Below are 21,132 nucleotides of genomic sequence, written 5' to 3' on the forward strand. Positions count from 1 at the left end.
GCACTTGGTGCTTATACTAGGTGTTTAGTGGGGTCCCATGCATGCTTACCAGGCTCTTCTCCTTGACTGACAGGATTAAAAGTTAACATACTTCGAAAGGGGACACTGATCTTTGGGCATTTCTAAGAATTAACAACTCAAAGATCAACATTCCTCCCTCTTACAAAGCAAACTGATGACCTGGGAAAGGAATTATGATGCTTTCTTTTGTAAAAGAACAACAGGCATAAAAAGGGGCAATAGTGATAAAAGCATGTGGTGCTTAGGCACATGAGCACATCCACACTCTGCTTCATGTACAGAAACCCTTTGGAGGGACACGTGCATGGCTCAGTCAGTTAAACACCTATTTTCAGCTCAGGTCATGATACCCGAGTCCTGGGATTTAGTCCCAAATCAGGCTTCTTGCTCAGTGGAGAGCCTGCTTCTCCTCTGCCTGCTGCTCCCCCTGCTTGTGCTCTCTTTCTTTCTCCCTGATAAATGAATAAATAAATAAAATCTTAAAACAAAAACAAAAACCCTTTTGAGTGCCACAGCCAAAAGAAATGTGGACCATTACACAATGAGTGGGTCCAATCCTACCCTTACAGGTTGGAATTTAATAGGAAGATAAAACTCATGCACATATACATTATTAATCTGAGATTTCACATTTAACCGAAACTATAAAAACAAAGTAGTATGGGGGTGCCTGAGTGGCTAGTGGGTTAAGCCTCTGCCTTTGCCTCAGGTCATGATCTTCGGGTCCATGGATGGAGGCCCGCATCTGGCTCTCTGCTCAGCAGGGAGCCTGCTTCCCTCTCTCTCTGCCTGCCTCTCTGCCTACTTGTGACCTCTCTCTCTATGTCAAATAAATAAAATAAAATCTTAGAAAAAAAGGTAGTCTGTTTCCTTGGTATGGTTGTTCTTTCCCAAACATCTAAAATTTTCAAAGTTACTGGCAAGGTAACCTTTAACCAAAAAAATAAAAGGAAACTATTTTAAGTAGCAAAATTCCTGGGTGTAGGGGAATCTTAGACAATGACAGCACTCAACATTTTGTTTTATTTTAACTAGAAGCATATACATTTTGGTAACTTCCACTATAACCCCAATATTGGCCTGCTTGATGTTTCAAGGCTCAGAGTGATAAGCTATGAGCTAGGCAAAGATTGTGTCTCCATACAGAAATGGTAATTTTATATAATGCATTGTTACCTTAAAACAAGCATGGAAAGAACTAAAGTCTTAAAATCTTTCCCCTTTGATATCCGACTACAATGTAAAAAAAAAAAAAAAAAAAAAAAAGATAGAAAAAGAAAAAAAAAATCCAGTCTCTGAAGACTATTCTTCTCTAGGTCTCACTTAATCCAAGAACCAAAAGTATGGAGTCATTGAAGGGAAATGATGCCATAAATTAGAATTTCCCTTTAAAAGTCTGGCAAGAAGAACCAAATAAAAGCCATTAGGATCTTACTCTACCTTGTGAAAAGTAAAGGCTGTAAGTCAAAAGTGACACTCTGAGACTTTTTTTTTTATATAAAGCCACAAGTTTATAACAGTACAGTCAACTCTATGATTTTTGTGCTTTATTTAACAAGTGATTTTGATATCAATAATCAGAGTACAATTTGGTTCAGTTTCCAGGGATGTCTTTCTAAAGTGATGATATAATCATTTCACCCCTTTAAACTCGGAAACTTGAATGCTCCATTTTTCAGGAGTAAACGCAAACCCTTTTCCATAGCTTTCCAAGTCCCTGACAATGGGCTAAAGCCAACTGTGTGGTAGCATCTCCCACCACTTGCTAACATATAACCCATGTTCTTTCACAACCATGTCATTTTAATACACATAAGTTAACTAATCCCTAGAAGGCTGTCACTCATATCTAAACTCTTTCTCTGCCTAGAAATGTCTTTATCTGTCTGAGCCTGGTACAAGTAGAATTAAGTGATTTCTCCTCAGTGATGCCATACACTTGCCTCGTCTTACTGGATGTCACTAAGCACGCTGTATCATGCTTAGACATATCCTGATAAAATTGGAGGGCCTTGGGAAGAAGGTCCCATCTTACTCCTTTTCAGCCAGTAGTAGATGCTCAATAAATGCATGGCACAGAGATAAACTAGAACAGATTTCAGTACCTTGGGTTGTGAAAGCAGTTCAGACCTAGTTCTCTCCTAAAGGCTTTTTTTTAAACTCTTTGCACTTCAGGTTCATGATTTGTAAACTAGAGGCAAAAATACTGACCTTATAAAAATTAAATGATATGATGGATACAAAGCTGCTTAGGACAGTATATTGTGGATAAGAAACTATAATAAAAGTTAACTACTACTGCCGTTATTACATCTAAACTATGTACCTTACAAAGATCCATTACTGTCAACAGAGTAAGTCAATCAATATGTATTACCAAACATGGAAAAAGGAAGATCCCTACCAGCCCCCAAACATAATCCCTATCTTCTGGCTTTCTCCTCTCTGCCTCCACTTACTGTGGGATATTTATCTCCTACAACTGTTCCAAACATCACTCTTCTCACTGGGTCTGCCAGGGGAGGCGAAGGCCAAGAGTTTCTGGCTGTATGCTTTAGCCAGTTCAAACACAGAAACCTTTCTCCTTCTCTCTTTTTATTAATTTTTCTTCTCTTTGAAAAGAGATGTTTCATCAGGTAAAAGAAACTGAATTTTCTGGCTAGCAGACATTCCCTATCCCCCTCTTTTAAATGTCAATTTTAACAACAAAGATGTGTTTCCAGTTATAGACATTGATGAGTTAGTTCTCCATATTGAATCTTTCAAAGGGTATTTGAGGACTGATTTGTCAGTATCACCAAATGTCTGATGCCCCCTGGCTGTGTAAAAAATGGCAATGCTGAGAAGAGTGCTTTCTGTAAGAAATACTGAGGAACTGCCTATGTTCAGCACAAGCCTCTCATAAGAAAGCAATGTCTTGGGGCGCCTGGGTGGCTCAGTCATTAAGCATCTGCCTTCAGCTCAGGTAATGATCTCAGGGTCCTGGGATTGAGCCCCACATCGGGCTCCCTGCTCAGCAGGAAGCCTGCTTCTCTCCCTTTCCCACTCCCCCTGCTTGTGTTCCCTCTCTCACTGTGCCTCTCTCTGTCATATAAATAAATAAAATCTTAAAAAAAAAAAAAAAGAAAAGAAAGCAATGCTTTTTCCAACAGGAACTACAAGCAAACCTGCCAGGCATGGGGAGGGAGCCCTTATGGCAGAACACCTGCACAAATGGCAGCTAACAACTGCTCCTTCGCCTCTAGGTGCACACGGCTTCTCTCAGACAGAGGTGCGGTCTCTTTCCCACCCCTTCAACCTGGCTGGCCTGGTGACTTGCTTTGACCAACAGAATGTGCTAAAGCCAATACTCTGGTCTATTCCAGGCTGAAGCCTTAGGAGGCTTTGTGGCTTCTGTGTTTGCCCCCTTGGAAATCTGGCCCAGACTATCAAGTGACAAAGGATCACATGGAGATAGAGAGGCCACAGAGAAGAGGATCAAGGTGTCCCAGCTGACAGCTAGTACCAAGGATTCAGACATGCAGACTAAGGCCATCTTGGAACACCCAGCTGCAGCCAAACCACCCCAGCAGATACCATATGGGAGACACAGGAGCCCTCCCCAAATATCTGACCCACAGAATCGAAAGGGAAAAAAAATTCCTTGCTGTTATAAGTCACTAGGCTTGGAGATGATCTGTTATGCAGAAACAGATTTAACTATAACAGGCATCTTATGGTTCTCTCTCTCTCTCTCTCTCTAAGTGGCTCCAGTTGCTAGATGCCTGGGCTGCTATACCCTCTTTCAGTACTATATCTATTACTTCTATCTACTATTACTTAATTTTATTCCAAGGGAACAAGTAAACACCTTACACGAAATGTTCTTAACAACCTGAGAGACTATTATACCAGTCAATGTGGGGGGACATACCCTTAAGACCTTGTTTCAAGGAAGAGTGCATATACTATCGTGTGCTTCTTGTTGGCAGACAGGACAAAAAGATGCTGTTGGAAAGCATTTCTTCAAGTGAGGTTTCAGAATTTTGTCCAACTTGTGACACTAAATTTAGAAAAGTAGTCACTCATGGACATTTCTGTATGTGTGTCCATATATCTAGAGAATTACAGCCAAGCCTAGGGGAATGCCCATTAAATATTAACTAAGATCTTAATAGTGTGAATTTTAAAGAACATGTCTCTGACAATATTCATCTGAGGACATTAAGAGCACTCTGGATTTGATGACCACAGTTCAATTCTATTGGGAGAAATTTATCCAAAGCATTGTCTCCAGAAAGGCAGGGGCCACAGCATGGCCATGGATGCCTAGGATTCCTATTAGGTGAACTTCAGAGGCTAAGCCTAAGGTAGGAGCCTAAGGTAGGAACTGCTCATTTTGTACCAGACCAAACCTAAAGCTATATTTATTTATTTATTTTTTTTTTTATTTTAATAAACATATAATGTATTTTTATCCCCAGGGGTACAGGTCTGTGAATCGCCAGGTTTATACATTTCACAGCACTCATCATAGCACATACCCTCCCCAATGTCCATTTCCCCACCACCCTCTCCCGTCCCCCCTCCCCCCAGCAACCCTCAGTCTGTTTTTTGAGATTGAGTCTTTTATGGTTTGTCTCCCTCCCAATCCCATCTTTTCATTTTTTCTTTCCTACCTCCCCCCAACCCCCCTGCCTTGCATCTCCACTTCCTCATATCAAAGAGATCATATGATAGTTGTCTTTCTCCGATTGACTTATTTCGCTAAGCATGATACCCTCTAGTTCCATCCACGTCGTCGCAAATGGCAAGATTTCATGTCTTTTGATGGCTGCATAGTATTCCACTGTGTATATATACCACCTCTTCTTTATCCATTCATCTGTTGATGGACATCTAGACTCTTTCCACAGTTTGGCTATTGTGGACATTGCTGCTATAAACATTCGGGTGCACGTGCCCCTTCGGAGCACCACGTTTGTATCTTTAGGATATATACCCAGGAGTGCAATTGCTGGGTCATAGGGTAGCTCTATTTTCAGTTTTTTGAGGAACCTCCACACTGTTTTCCAGAGTGGTTGCACCAGCTTGCATTCCCACCAGCAGTGTAGGAGGGTTCCCCTCTCTCCGCATCCTCGCCAGCATCTATCATTTCTTGACTTGTTAATTTTAGCCATTCTGACTGGTGTGAGGTGGTATCTCATTGTGGTTTTGATTTGTATTTCCCTGATGCCGAGGGATGTGGAGCATTTTTTCATGTGTCTGTTGGCCATCGGGATGTCTTCTTTGCAGAAATGTCTGTTCATGTCCTCTGCCCATTTCTTGATTGGATTATTTGTTCTTTGGGTGTTGAGTTTGATAAGTTCTTTATAGATTTTGGATACTAGCCCTTTATCTGATATGTCGTTTGCAAATATCTTCTCCCATTCTGTCAGTTGTCTTTTGGTTTTGTTAACTGTTTCCTTTGCTGTGCAAAAGCTTTTGATCTTGATGAAATCCCAATAGTTCATTTTTGCCCTTGCTTCTGTTGCCTTTGGCGATGTTCTTAGGAAGAAGTTGCTGCAGTTGAGGTCAAAGAGGTTGCTGCCTGCATTCTCCTCAAGGATTTTGATAGATTCCTTTCTCACATTGAGGTCCTTCATCCATTTTGAGTCTATTTTCGTGTGTGGTGTAAGGAAATAGTCCAATTTCATTTTTCTGCATGTGGCTGTCCAATTTTCCCAGCACCATTTGTTGAAGAGGCCGTCTTTTTTCCATTGGATATTCTTTCCTGCTTTGTCGAAGATTAGTTGACCATAGAGTTGAGGGTCTATTTCTGGACTCTCTCTTCTGTTCCATTGTCTATATGTCTGTTTTTGTGCCAGTACCATACTGTCTTGATGATGACAGCTTTGTAATAGAGCTTGAAGTCTGGAATTGTGATGCCACCGACTTTGGCTTTCTTTTTCAATATTCCTTTGGCTATTCGAGGTCTTTTCTGGTTCCATATAAATTTTAGGATTATTTGTTCTATTTCTTTAAAAAAATGGATGGGATTTTGATAGGGATTGCATTAAATGTGTAGATTGCTTTAGGTAGAATAGACATTTTCACAATATTTGCTCTTCCAATCCATGAGCATGGAATATTTTTCCATTTCTTTGTGTCTTCCTCAATTTCTTTCATGAGTACTTTATAGTTTTCTGAGTATAGATTCTTTGCCTCTTTGGTTAGATTTATTCCTAGGTATCTTATGGTTTTGGGTACGATTGTAAATGGGACTGACTCCTCAATTTCTCTTTCTTCTGTCTTGTTGTTAGTGTAAAGAAATGTGACTGATTTCTGTGCATTGACTTTGTATCCTGACACTTTACTGAATTCCTGTATAAGTTCTAGCAGTTTTGGAGTGGAGCCTTTTGGGTTTTCCACATATAGTATCATATCATCTGGAAAGAGTGATAGTTTGACTTCTTCTTTGCCAATTTGGATGCCTTTAATTTCTTTTTGTTGTCTGATTGCTGAGGCTAGGACTTCTAGTACTATGTTGAACAGCAGTGGTGATAACGGACATCCTTGCCGTGTTCCTGACCTTAGCGGAAAAGCTTTCAGTTTTTCTCCATTGAGAATGATATTTGCGGTGGGTTTTTCATAGATGGCTTTGATAATATTGAGGTATGTGCCTTCTATCCCTACACTTTGAAGAGTTTTAATCAGGAAGGGATGCTGCACTTTGTCAAATGCTTTTTCAGCATCTATTAAGAGTATCATATGGTTCTTACGTTTTCTTTTATTAATGTATTGTATCACATTGATGGATTTGTGGATGTTGAACCGATCTTGCAGCCCTGGAATAAATCCCACTTGGTCGTGGTGAATAATCCTTTTAATGTATTGTTGGATCCTATTGGCCAGTATTTTGGTGAGAATTTTCACATCTGTGTTCATCAAAGATATTGGTCTGTAATTCTCTTTTTTGGTGGGATCCTTGTCTGGTTTTGGGATCAAGGTGATGCTGGCCTCATAGAATGAGTTTGGAAGTTTTCCTTCCATTTCTATTTTTTGGAACAGTTTCAGGAGAATAAGACTTAATTCTTCTTTAAATGTTTGGTAGAATTCCCCTGGGAAGCCGTCTGGTCTTGGACTTTTGTTTGTTTGGAGATTTTTGATGACTGTTTCAATCTCCTTACTGGTTATGGGTCTGTTCAGGTTATCTATTTCTTCCTGGTTCAGTTGTGGTAGTTTATACGTCTCTAGAAATGTATCCATTTCTTCCAGATTGTCAAATTTGTTGGCGTAGAGTTGCTCGTAGTATGTTCTTAAAATTGTTTGTATTTCTTTGGTGTTGGTTGTGATCTCTCCTCTTTCATTCATGATTTTATTTATTTGCGTCCTTTCTCTTTTCTTTTTGATAAGTCTGGCCAGGGGCTTATCAATCTTATTAATTCTTTCAAAGAACCAGCTCCTAGTTTTGTTGATTTGTTCTATTGTTTTTTTAGTTTCTATTTCATTGATTTCTGCTCTGATCTTTATGATTTCTCTTCTCCTACTGGGTTTAGGCTTTCTTTGTTGTTCTCTCTCCAGCTCCTTTAGGTGTAGGGTTAGGTTGTGTATTTGAGACCTTTCTTGTTTCTTGAGAAAGGCTTGCACCGCTATATATTTTCCTCTCAGGACTGCCTTTGTTGTGTCCCACAGATTTTGAACTGTTGTGTTTTCATTATCATTTGTTTCCATGAATTTTTTCAATTCTTCTTTAATTTCCTGGTTGACCCATTCATTTTTTAGAAGGATGCTGTTTAGTCTCCATGTATTTGCCTTCTTTCCAAATTTCCTCTTGTGATTGAGTTCTAGCTTCAGAGCATTGTGGTCTGAAAATATGCAGGGAATGATCTCAATCTTTTGGTACCGATTGAGACCTGATTTATGACCCAGGATGTGGTCTATTCTGGAGAATGTTCCATGTGCACTAGAGAAGAATGTATATTCTGTTGCTTTGGAATGGAATGTTCTGAATATATCTGTGATGTCCATCTGGTCCAGTGTGTCATTTAAGGCCTTTATTTCCTTATTGATCTTTTGCTTAGATGATCTGTCCATTTCAGTGAGGGGAGTGTTAAAGTCCCCTGCTATTATTGTATTACTGTCGATGTATTTCTTTGATTTTGTTATTAATTGGTTTATATAGTTGGCTGCTCCCATGTTAGGGGCATAGATATTTAAGATTGTTAGGTCTTCTTGTTGGACAAACCCTTGGAGTATGTGTCCTTCCTCATCTCTTATTATAGTCTTTGGCTTAAAATCTAATTGATCTGATATAAGGATTGCCACCCCAGCTTTCTTCTGATGTCCATTAGCATGGTACAAATTTTCCACCCCCTCACTTTAAATCTGGATGTGACTTCGGGTCTAAAATGAGTTTCTTGTAGGCAGCATACTGATGGGTTTTGGTTTTTTATCCATTCTGATACCCTGTGTCTTTTGATTGGGGCATTTAGCCCATTAACATTCAGGGTAACTATTGAGAGATATGAATTTATTGCCATTGTATTGCCTGTAAGGTGACTGTGACTGTATATTGTCTCTGTTTCTGATCTACTACTTTAAGGGTCTCTCTTTCCTTAGAGGACTCCTTTCAATATTTCCTGTAGAGCTGGCTTGGTGTTTGCAAATTCTTTCAGCTTTTGTTTGTCCTGGAAGCTCTTTATCTCTCCTTCTATTTTCAATGATAGCCTAGCCGGATATAGTATTCTTGGCTGCATGTTTTTCTCGTTTAGTGCTCTGAATATATCATGCCAGTTCTTTCTGGCCTGCCAGGTCTCTGTGGATAGGTCCACTGCCAATCTAATGTTTTTACCCTTGTATGTTACAGACTTCTTTTCCCAGGCTGCTTTCAGGATTTTCTCTTTGTCGCTAAGACTTGTAAATTTTACTCTCAGGTGACGAGGTGTGGACCTATTTTTAATGCTTTTGAGGGGCGTTCTTAGCATCTCCTGGATTTTGATGTCTATTCCCTTTGGCATATTAGGGAAATTCTCTCCAATAATTGTCTCCAATATACCTTCTGCTCCCCTCTCTCTTTCTTCTTCTTCTGGAGTCCCAATTATTCTAATGTTGTGTCGTCTTATGGTGTCGCTTATCTCTCGAATTCTCTCCTCGTGGTCCAGTATTTGTTTGTCTCTCTTTTGCTCAGCTTCTTTATTCTCTGTCATTTGGTCTTCTATGTCACTAATTCTATCTTCTGCCTCATTTATCCTAGCAGTGAGAGCTTCCATTTTTTATTGCACCTCATTAATAGCTTTTTTGATTTCAACTTGGTTAGATTTTAGTTCTTTTATTTCTCCAGAAAGGGCTTTTATCTCTCCGGAGAGGGTTTCTCTAATATCTTCTATGCCTTTTTTGAGCCCGGCTAGAACCTTGAGAATTGTCATTCTGAACTCTAGATCTGTCATATTACCAATGTCCGTATTGATTAGGTCTCCAGCCTTCGGTACGGCCTCTTGTTCTTTTTTTTGAGGTGAGTTTTTCCGCCTTGTCATTTTGTCCAGATAAGATTTGCTTTCTCCTGCTGTGGAATTCTGCTGTTCTTGGTGACTGAAGCTGGTTTTGGATGGGTTTCTTGTTGATCTTCTGGGGGAGGGGCCTGTTGTAGTGATTCTCAAGTGTCTTTGCCGCCGGCGGAATTGCACCGCCCTTGCCAGGGGCCGAGCTAAGTAATCCGCTCGGGTTTGCTTTCGGGAGCTTTTGTTCCCTGAGCGCTTTCCGTAGAGTTCCGGAGGACGGGAATGAAGATAGCGGCCTCCCAATCTCCGGCCCGGAGGAGCCGAGAGCTTGGGGTACCGCTCCTCAGTGCGCCCTTAGAGAAAAGCGCCCAACCACCCCGCCTCCCTGGCTTGGGGTCGCGCCTTGAGGAAAGCAGTCAATTGCTGGAGCCTGGAGAAAAGCGCCCGGTCGCTTCCGTCTCCGTGGCCTCCGGCCGCGCTCCGAGCCCACCCAGCCTGCAACCAGCACAAGGTAACCCCGGGCTGAGAGCTCAGTCCTCGACTCTGTCACTGTAGCCGGCTTCCCCGCTCCAATACCTGTGAGCTCCGTGGCCCTCAGACACCCCCGTTCCTTCCGTGACCCCGCGGGACCTGGGGTTATGCTGACCCCGCCTGGGTTTCCCCCCGGTTTAGCTCCTGGAGTGATGTCTCCCAGTGGAGCAGACTTTTAAAAGTCCCGATTTTGTGCTCTGTTGCTCCGCCGCTTGCCGGGAGCCGGCCCCTCCCCCCGGGGTCTATCTTCCCGTCGTTTTGGATTCACTTCTCCGCAGGTCTTACCTTTCAGAAAGTGATCGATTTTCTGTTTCTAGAATTGTTGCTCTTCTTCTCTTCGATTTCCCGTTGGATTTGTAGGTGTTCACAATGGTTAGATAAGCTATCTAGCTGATCTCCTGCTACCTGATGTCGTCTCAGCCTGCTACTTCTCCGCCATCTTTCCTAAAGCTATATTTAAAAAGTAGTCTAGTTGCCTTACCCTAAATTGTTTTTACCAGAAAGACAAACCTGATGAATATGAAGGACGTTGTCCCAGAAGAATGTACGTATCCAGGTTTTGCAAACTTTGGCCCATCATGGACCCCAGATTAAAAACCTCTATCAAGGTGGTACACTAGCTCCTTCAGGACTGGGGACAGGCACTCTGGGGCTGTCTTCATCCCAGAAATGTTTTCACTCATACTCTTTCATCATTGGCTTCCACAGGAACATAAACCCTAAATGTGATTCATCCACTCTCTGGCATAGACTAATGAAAAGGAATATATAATGAAGCACTATAATACCTTAATACTGTATGTACCTTAACAAATACACAGCAGAGAGTAATATAATTTATAACCCACCAAACCAGATGAGTATTTTCCTACCAGTTCTTGCCCATATACTTACAGGCCTGGCCATGCACTTCATATTTCATTTCTATTTCTGCATTTTGTGCCCTAGGCAGGATGGTTGCTTGTTTACACAAGTTTCAATATTGTTATTAGAACTTTCTGGTCCTTTTTTCTTACATGCTACTTTTGAATTTGCTTGCTGGCTTTGAAAGGCCAAAGACACCAAAAAGAGTTGCAAGTTCAAAAATCATTGGACACTGCCTATTATAGGCTTAAATATGGCCCATTTGGGGAGATGGAACATAATTACACGGCTCATTCTTTGCATATCTGTCTCAACATTTAATATTTTATTCAAGAAAAGATCAGATTACAAAAAGTATTATTTTGGGAGGGAGGACATGTGACGTTCAGAAACAAACTTGAGCTCTATTTTCTGGGCCCTTTGTTAAGAGTGCTAAAAACAATGGTTTAGTTATTAAACCTTACTTCATGCCAGATTCTTGGCTAAGTCCTTTACATATTGTACCTTATTTAATCCTCAGAGAAAACCAATTGAAGGAATGTGGCAAACTGGCTAGTTGGTCATCCAACTCGCTTCCCCTAGCTCTGAGCACATAGTTAGCTTGCTTTCCCAGTCTTCCTTACAGTTAGATGTCATCATGGGACTGACATCTGACCGATGGAATATGGAAGAAAATAGGGAAAGCCTCCTCTGTGCTTAGTCCATACAATCTTTCCCAGTCTTACAGACTCCCTCATTTTCCCCCACTAGTTGATTGCAGAGATCTGCAGAGCAGAGGGCGGAGCCACCAGATGGAAGGCACCTGGATTGCTTAATTACCACCTTTGTAATACCCACAGAGAACTCTTTTATGACCAAGAGATAAACTTCTATCCTCCTGAGTTACTGATATTTGGGGGTTATTTGTTCCAGCAGTTAGACTACTGAAAGTACTTTTACGAGCATAGAGAGCTTAGGTAATCTGCTCATGGTCACAGAACCAGAAAGAGGTGACAGATTTGAATCCAGATGGTTGCTCTGTAGAAAACATTTTTAACTGCTATTCAATTATATTTTTCACAGGTTCTCATATATCACATAAAGTTTACCTATACCTGATTTAACTATATTTGAGGGAGGTGGTTAGATGGAGGTCCAAAATTTGGAATAGAGAAAAGATAATTTCTTCAAATAAATCATTTGATTTCCTATCACTTTATTAACCACGTAAAAGGGGGCCATGCCCTAAACAACTTTGCAGGATACTTGCTACTTTGGGAAAGTTATATTCAGAGCTTCTTTAGTAGTAATTAATGCTCCACAGCAAATTACCTCAAAAACTTAGTGGCTTAAAACATTTGGCGTCTCTCCCAGGTTCTATGAGTCAGGAATTCAGGAGGGGCTGAGCTCACCGGTTTCTTACGAGTTTGCACGCATGTCAGTTGGGGCTGCATCAACTGAAGAATTGAACAGGACTAAACGATTGATATCCAAAGTGGTTCACTCACATAGTGGCCCAATTGGTCTGCTTGTTGGTAGGAAGCTGCACTTTCGCCCCACAGGGTTGCGTGACTGCCGTTACAATGTGGTGGCTTGCCTCCCCCAGAGTGAGCAAGTCCAGAAGTCAAAGCAAATGCCGCAAGTTCTTATCTGATCTCTCTCCATTAGTTTTGTAATTTCCTATTAATCACATTGGGATCAATACTGGGATCCCCTATTCAGAGAGGGGAACACACAGAGCAGTGGATACCAGGAGACAAGGGTCACTTGGAGCCATTCTGGAGGCCAGATACCACAGGAGCCCATTTGTTCAACACATACGTACTGAGTGCCTACTGAGGACCTGGGGACAAAGCAGTGAACAAAACACACACAAGTCCTGCATATATCCAAGTGGATATATCCAAAGAAAGCAGCATATATCTTCTTTGATATATGAAGATATATGATATATGATATGATATATGAAGAAGTAGAGGTCAGAAAGGCAACATATTTAATTACTAGGCAAATTATGTACTATACTAGGAAGTGCCAAGTGTTAGGGTGAGATAAAACAGTATCAGGGAAAAGGGGAATGCTGGAGTTGGGACTATATGCAATTTTAATTTTTTTTTTAAGATTTTATTTTATTTATTTGACAGAGAGAGATAGAATCACAAGTAGGCAGAGCAGCAGGCAGAGAGAGAGGGAGAAGCAGGCTCCCCGCTGAGCAGAGAGCCCCGATGTGGGGCTCGATCCCAGGACCCTGAGATCATGACCTGAGCCAAAGGCAGAGGCTTAACCCACTGAGCCACCCAGGTGCCCCGGGACTAAATGCAATTTTAAATAGAGAGGATTTTGACTCTTGTTTTTAGGGAGGTTTTTGATCACTGCTTCAATCTTGTTACTGGTTATTGGTCTACTCAGGTTGTCAATTTCTTCCTGTTTCAGTCTTGGTAGTTTATAGGTTTCCAGGAATGCAACCATTTCTTCCAGGTTGCTTAATTTATTGGCATATAGCTGTTAATAAAAATTTGTAATGACTGTTTCCATTTCCTTGTTGTTAGTCATGATCTCTCCCATTTCATTAATTATTTTAGTAATTTGGGTCATTTCTCTTTTCTTTTGGATAAGCCTGGCCAGTGGTTTATTGATCTTATTAATTTTTTCAAAGAACCAGCTTCTAGTTTCATTGATGTATTCTACTGAATTTTTTTTTCTAATTCACTGGTTTCTCTACTCTAATCTTAATTATTTCCCTTCTCGTTCATGGGTTAGACTTAATTTGTTGTTGATTCTCCAGTTCTTTAAGGTGTAAAGATAGTTTGTGTATTTGGGATTTTTCTATTTTTTTGAGTGAGGCTGTGATACTTTATGTGGAAAACCCAAAAGTGAACCATGAGAGACTATGGACTCCGAAAAACAAACTGAGGGTTTTAGAGGGGAAAGGGGTAGGGGATGGGTTAGCCCGGTGACGGGTATTAAGGAGGGCACGTATTGCATGGAGCACTGGGTGTTATACGCAAACAATGAATCATGGAACACTACATCAAAAACTAACGATGTACTGTATGGTGACTAACATAATAAAAAAATAATAATAAATAAATAGAGAGGTCTACGTAGGCCTCACTTAGAAGGCCTAAAAGAGGTGAGGAAGTATGCTATTAAGTTACATGGAGGAAGACTGTTCCAAGTACTGGGAAGAACAACTGCAAAGGCCTTGAGGTGGGCATGCTGCAATGTGTAAGAACAGCAAGCAGTCAAAGCAGCCACAGGAGTGAAGTAAAATAGCAGGCCATAGATGAGATGAGGTAAGTAACAGAGGCAAGAGCAGAGCCAGGGTAGGACCTTCTAGGCTCTTGTAAGGGCTCTGACTTTCATTCCCTGAAACAGGAAGCCACGGAAGGTTCTTAGCAGACAAACGATATAATTTCATTTAGTACTTTAAAAATTCCACTCTGGTGGCTGTTATCAAAATAGACAGGCCAAGGGGTGCTTGGGTGGCTTAGTCAGTTAAGCATCTGCCTTCGGCTCAGGTCATGATCCCAAAGTCCTGGGATCAAGCCCCACATCAGGCTCCTTGCTCAGCCAGAAGCCTGCTTCTCTCTCTGCCTGCTGCTCCCCCTGCTTGTGCTCTCTCTCTCCCTCTCTTTCTGACAAATAAATGAATAAAATCTTTAAAAAAAAATAGGCCAAGGGTAGGAGAAGGGAATAAATTAGGATGCTGTTGTAGTATCGAGACAAGAGATGATGATGGCTTATGTTAGAGTATTTTCAGTGCAGACAAGTGATAAAAAGTGGTCTGATTACAGATTTATTTTGCAGATTATCTAGCACAATTAAATCACCATTCTAGGTAGAGTTTTCAATTAGGATGGACAACATTTTAAAATTATTTTTTATTATGTCCCAGCACTGTGGCTGTCAAATGGTGTTTTAGGGAACCCTATAAGTTCTGAGAGACTTCTTAAGGATGTGCTACTAGAAACTAAGGTGGGACAGATGTATAAAACTTCATGGCCCCCACCCAAGTTTTGTAAGGGCAGCTCTGTGTTGACATACTTTATTATGTGAGACGAGGGAGATCATTTTAAGAAGGACAAGAAACTCCAGTGCCCTAAAAGAAAAGATAAACTCCCCCCAACACACACACAGTATGAAAAATCACACCATTTAGAGAATGGGAGGGTAAACTACAGATTAGGAAAAATATTTGCACTATAGATAAAAAAAAGTTTACTCTCCCTAATGTTAAGGAAAAAAACTCAAATTCATGAGAAGACGACCACGTAAAAAATGAGTAAGGGGCATTTTCTAAAGGCAGCTCGTAAGAGTCCCTCCTTCATTGGATTATTACGAGGATACAGTTACAACCCATATAAAGCACTTAGCACAATGCTCAGTACAGAAGAAATGCTCAACCAATGTTGCCCACCACTACCACTACCATAACCACCACTGCTGTCCTACTCTCCATTTGGCCCCTATTGCCATGACAAGATGATGACCATCAGCAACATCGCCACCATCAGCAGCAGCTTCATGGTGTAAGAGGCATTAGCAATAGGAACCTGCATCAACCTGAATGCCATTTCCAACTCAGCTTTCCCCCAAGGAAAATTCTTCACTCACAGTAACCAGTGATATATTACCTTTTCGTGATTTTCTATTAGGATTTCAATAACAATATTCTGAAACTTGATGTCCATGATGGCTGCTACTGTTTCTTCCTGAGGACGCAGCAGGGTGGGTCCAAACACCACGCCAAGGTTTGCCACTGTCATCAAATTCTGCTTGTGGTTGTTAGCAACACTGGGAGGAAGGAAAAGAAAAGGCACAGATGAGAGAAAGACAGTACAAATAGATAGCTGACTTCCCCGTGCCTTCCCTATCTTCAGACTCCTCATCTGATAGGAGCCAGTCTCTGGGACATCTTAAGATGTCTTCGAGTCCAAAGAGAGACTTCTCTACTTGTATTTTTTGTCCTCCACAGTTTTCAGAAACCTTCAGTACTCCAGCTATTTTGCTCTTTCAGGACATGACACTCCTTTACCCAATTTTGCTTTGCCTACCAACCAACCAACAGCCAACCAACCAACCAAAGCAGCTGCCCTCCAAAATGTGAAAGTTTACACATCTGAATCCCTGCTCTGCAAATCCAGCTAAGTGCTCGTCTCTCTTAGTTATGACTTTTATACTTCGCTGCTGGTTAAACCATTGTGATCTTTAGCATTTTCTCTAATGCAAATATAAAAACTCTTGATGGCTTTAGCACATTTGTAAATACAGGCATGAAACAGACCTAATTTTTAAGATGAAAAGATCTTAGGAAATTCAGCACCTTGGGCTCAGAGTATTAAACCCCATCGCATTAAACATGTGGCTTACATTAAGGGAAACATGTGGCATAAACAAATAAAAATGTACTACCGTGTATCCATGTGATACTGTCACATACTCAAAGTCTAAAGAACACACAGAGTCAGCAGTAGCTGTATCTAAGTAATCTGCTAAATACATACACATATTTTTGGATAAATACTACTCAAAACATGAGTATGAACTCCAAACCTGGCCACTGTGACCTAGCCATAAAACTCAATTGTTCATTTGCGGGCCCTGTGTCTAAAAATATACAAATTATCTACTGACAACAAATAAGTTAAAAGTTAAGCCCAATTTAGTATTGTTAAGAAAATATAAGGGGCTTCCCTAAATCACCTATTAGAAAAAGGAAACTATTCATTACTAGAGACTAGAGAGAAATTGGACAGAGATAGCAGTTTGCACAGACATACCTCCTTAGCATTTGGTGCTATTTATAGAGAGTATTTTTTCACACAATTCTATAAATGCCTGTACTGTTTCTCTTGAATACTTCTATTTTGTAGGAGGAGAAGACGTTCTACTGCCTTAAGTGCTGGTTGTGAAACTGAGACTTCACTGAAATTACTACACCAACCAATTTTATCAACAGATATAGACCTTTCTATAATTTTCTAGGGCTAAAAGTCTAATGCCATAAAAACTTTCTCCACTAAAAGGGGCAGGGAGTGGTTAGGTCTGTCAAACTTTTAACCGTGGAACCAGCCAGGTACTAAGAGAATTTGTTTTTTGACTGCTAAACAAGGAGAGCTGCCACTGATATACTGGCCTATTTCTGGTCCACATAAAAATATTTTGCAAACATTTTTTGAGTCTTGGTGAAATGTCTTGATTTACTTACATAGCTTCCCATCTACCCAGAGCTGTATCATGTTTCTGAAAGCATTAATGCAGACGGCCAAGTTCTTACCCATCAAGGGAGAAAGACTGGTTCTGTAACTCAGTCGATCAGCAAGTATGCCTATTTACAGGCTGCTAGTAACATCACTCCTTTCATCATGGACTCCTATGTTCAGGAAGTAAATTCTGTGCCCTTATACTTCCCCCTCCCAAATGAGCAAAGTCATTGGACTTACCCCGCCGGCCACAAAAGTCTCTTGTGTAAATGAGTCAACAAGCTATTTATGTATGAAAGTACTTTTAAATTGGAGACCAATATAAAAACATATGGTTTGGATGATGATCACTTTTTATCATCAACACTACATCTGACTAAACCCACAGCCTCCTAACTAGGATCTCTGACTAGCATCTCTAGGGTAGGCTTTATCCTGACTGCCACCACCAGTTTGCTTATAACGCAACCTTGATTAAGTCATTCCTCTGCTGAAAACTACAGTGGCCTAAAACCTCACTGGGTTGTTGGGAGACAACACAATGACACAGCGTGTATAAAGTGTTTAGCAATGCTGCTATTGTTTGACTGTTCTGATAATGATTATAAACACTTGATGGGCTCCGTTGTCTTTAATGTAAAGCCCAGACTCTACTGAAGTAATACACCTTTTCCCGACTCACCCCTAAGCCCTCCTCTGTCACCTCCCAACTCTGGATCTCTGGACAAATGATTCAATGTCTAAGCTTTGGGCTCATCTTTGAAGGGGAGGGAAGGTGAATAATATGTCTACTTCATGAGGGGGTTGTGCAGATTAAATATTAATGTGGGGGAAACACAGTGATTATTATTATAGTAATTTACTATCGATCCTCTTCCCACTTTCCCACCTATCTGCCTTTGTCACTCCACTGCCTAGTGTTCTCTTACTCTTCTCAAATGGACCCCTCCTTTCTGAAGTCTCTGTCCAGTCTTTCTCCAGTCCTCCAGCTCTCAATGGAGCCAGAAGTATTACCTTTATTACATGTTAGTAATGTCTCTAGCACTGCCTTAGGATAGAGACTGCGCTGAATTTAGATGGTAACACTAGCACTGAGCACAGTGTCTGGCCCAGGAGAAGTCCAACAAATGTTCATGAGGTGTTAATGGGATGTATTTGAATAGGCATAAAACTGTTCCCAATCCAGCCACTTACTCATAAAACTTTCAATTATTATTGATGATTTTTTGGGGCAAATATATCTCAACTATTCCAATCTCCCTTTTCAAAGTCTGGAGCTGTGTTTCATTTCTTAGATTTAATTAATGAATAACAATTTTTCTAATTTGCAGGCCCCAATGCTCAAAGGCATTGGGAAAAAAGGTACAGTGATTCTAGATAAGCAACTCTGAATATAACAAGGCTTGAGGCCACTATCCAACATAATTCATTTCCTTTTTAACGATCCATTTTATTTTAGACCTTAAAAAACACATTGATCTAAGGCTTATGAAACTTTTTAGGGGGAAAGTCATAACTTTTATAACTAACTACCATTGTCTTTTGGCATACTGAAGTAATAAATTGATCTGTCACTTGATTATTACTGCTCACAAGTTCATATGGCTATGTTCATTACTCTAGAATGAATTATTAATGGCTTGAGATCTCTATGTATCCTGGGGAGAGAGGCATAGACTTCAGCCTCTACTGGTACCAGCCATCCATTATAGCTTGACAAATTTACAGATGTGTGGGAGGCAGACTGGCAGAGCACTGGGAAGGCTGGTCCAGCAGAGGCCACGGGATTCATTCATTAGTGAGGTCTGTAAAACACCGAGAGCCTGCTTTCTGGGTTGGTAATTGAGCTGCTTGAGTTCTTCCTCACGTAGTCCAGAGTGTCATGTTGAGTCTTGACAAGAAACAAAAGTTTCTTGTGCATTGCACATTCCACTGAAGGAGTCTTTGACATGCCTTTCAGATCCTTAGGTTCACATGGAATTTTCTGTCCATGGGTGCCTTCTGCATGAACTGCCAATTCTATAGGCTTCCTTTACAGCTTGCAGAAACACAGTTACACATGTGATTTCAACCTGCGGGAGACCCAGGTCTTTTTGTGACCATTGAGATTGTTATATGAGCTGAAAAGCAGGCCATCTCCTTAAGAGCATGCCTTCAGGGCAGTTGTTGGGGGACTGGCACCCCATGTTCCCAGCAGTTCCCTCATGAAATGCAATTAATGAGAAAAGAGCACGTTCCAAGGAAAATGGCCGTGGCAGAGGGTCCTCTTGCACCTTTGTGAAAGGAAAAATGGGTGAGGACTCTGGATTGGTCTGATGACCTTTGAGAGGTGGAAGGAGGTAAATCATTTCCAGATGAGGATGGTGGTGGAGAGTGTTATGAGAGGAAGAGAGAGAAGTCAACCCCTTTGGGGGCTTGTAATGCAGTGCCCCTGTGCTGTCATAGGGATCACATCTGTTTTCCTGTTGTTTAAATGCGAGCCATGACTCTGCAAGTGCTAAGCAGTGCTTTTTAACCAGACTGGTCCTGACGTCCGCCAATAAAACATAAGCTTATTTACTACATTTGCAAGCTTCCATCTTGAGGCCTGGAGTGCTGTGTCAAGGAAGGAGTATCAAGGCTAAGTCCTGTGCTCCACTGGACACAATGTGGTGACAGGTTAGCTCTCCTTGCAGTGGACTGCATGGCTGGTATAACAGCACAGAGACGCTGACCTGCCATGCCATTCTTCATGTTCCAAGGTTAAATAATGATCCTAATTTCCACTTGAAGGGTGTTTTAGAGTTTCTAAGGAGCTCCGCAACAACGTTTTATGTTTATTTGACCTTTGTGATATCCCAAGAACACAGGAGCTCTGCAGCTTTCTGACAATATCCCATGGTAGGGAACACATTTCCCTATGTAATATTTCACTAGGACACACATACATAAACAGAAAGACACACACACAAACCAGAAACAAAAATTTCAGTAATAGTAAGGGTGATGAATGTTGATATTTTCGATTCTATTCCATCCTCAGTCAATTTCACGCCCCCCTAGTGTGTCATGACTTAAAATTTGAAAAATGCTACTCTACCAGTATCGAGTACAAATATTATGTCCAATTTACAAATATGGGAAAAAATGGCTAAAGGAGACAGTAAGGCAGAGTAAGCACAGTAAGCACAGTTGTCGGAGTCAGACAGATATTCCCAGCTGGAAGACAGAAGACAAGTCTCTTGGCATCTCTAAACCTGTGTTTTCACCTGTAAAACAGGAGCAGTAATACCTACCTCATAAAGTTTTAAGGCTGATTAAGTAAGATTAGGTGAATAAATCTCTTTGAAATAATGGCTTTGAAATAATGGCTTAATAAAAGAGCTGCCGATGTTCATGGTGGCAGTCAAGGCAGTGGTGATGATAATGGGAGAAGTAGCAGCAACTGCCAATTTAAAGTCACAGTGTTTAGTGCTGTCACTTGGTATCCTGTGCAGGAACCTTGAAGGACTTGCTTCTGCCTAGGGCAAAGAGCCCTCACTCCTCTATCTATATTTTCAGGACTTCTGTCACCCTGTCTCTTTTTATTTCTTCTCTTATTATTCTTTTGTTTTTCTTTCTTCCTTTTTAAAAATTACAAAATACATCAAAACTTTAGAAAAGTTCAGAAGATAGTATTCTTATTTTCCATCACTTCCCTCCAAGAATCTCTCCCATAAGAGACTGGGAGCCTTACAGCCAACAGCAAACCCACCAAGCTCACTTGGCCTTTAGGAGCACAGCTTTGTCCCTGGCCTGCTTTGCAAGTTCTCCCCATCCAAAGCCCACCTCCCTGTAAAGCCTGGCTCCAGACATTCCTCTGCCTGGAGGCCACACAGAGCTCGGTCCTCTAAATGATTATGTTCACGGTCATTCCATGGGATATTTTTATACCAACTGTTCCCCCCCTCTCATGAGCGTCTCTGGACGGGGGCTGGATCATGATCTGAAGGACATCCGTTGGAGCACACAGGCAGGCAGTACTAGGCAGGCCCCGGGGTTACCTATTCTGAAAGTGGTTGGGTGGGCGGGCACTGAAGCTATCATCAGTATCA

At 41.1% G+C, this 21,132-nt stretch overlaps 1 protein-coding gene across 5 annotated transcripts in view; it reads right to left on the bottom strand.

Annotated features, from left to right (window-relative positions):
- The window catches only part of ARHGAP26 (Rho GTPase activating protein 26), a 437,763-nt gene that overhangs the window by 90,933 nt on the left and 325,698 nt on the right, over positions 1–21,132 (bottom strand). For all 5 annotated transcript variants that reach the window (XM_080803878.1, XM_080803877.1, XM_080803876.1 and 2 more), the window contains exon 18: positions 15,491–15,650. In XM_080803878.1, the coding sequence (XP_080660004.1) occupies positions 15,491–15,650 (160 nt within the window). The remainder of the gene's footprint in view (positions 1–15,490; positions 15,651–21,132) is intronic.

Source organism: Martes martes (assembly GCF_963455335.1).
Source record: "Martes martes genome assembly, chromosome: 5".
Taxonomy (NCBI): Eukaryota; Metazoa; Chordata; class Mammalia; order Carnivora; family Mustelidae; genus Martes; species Martes martes.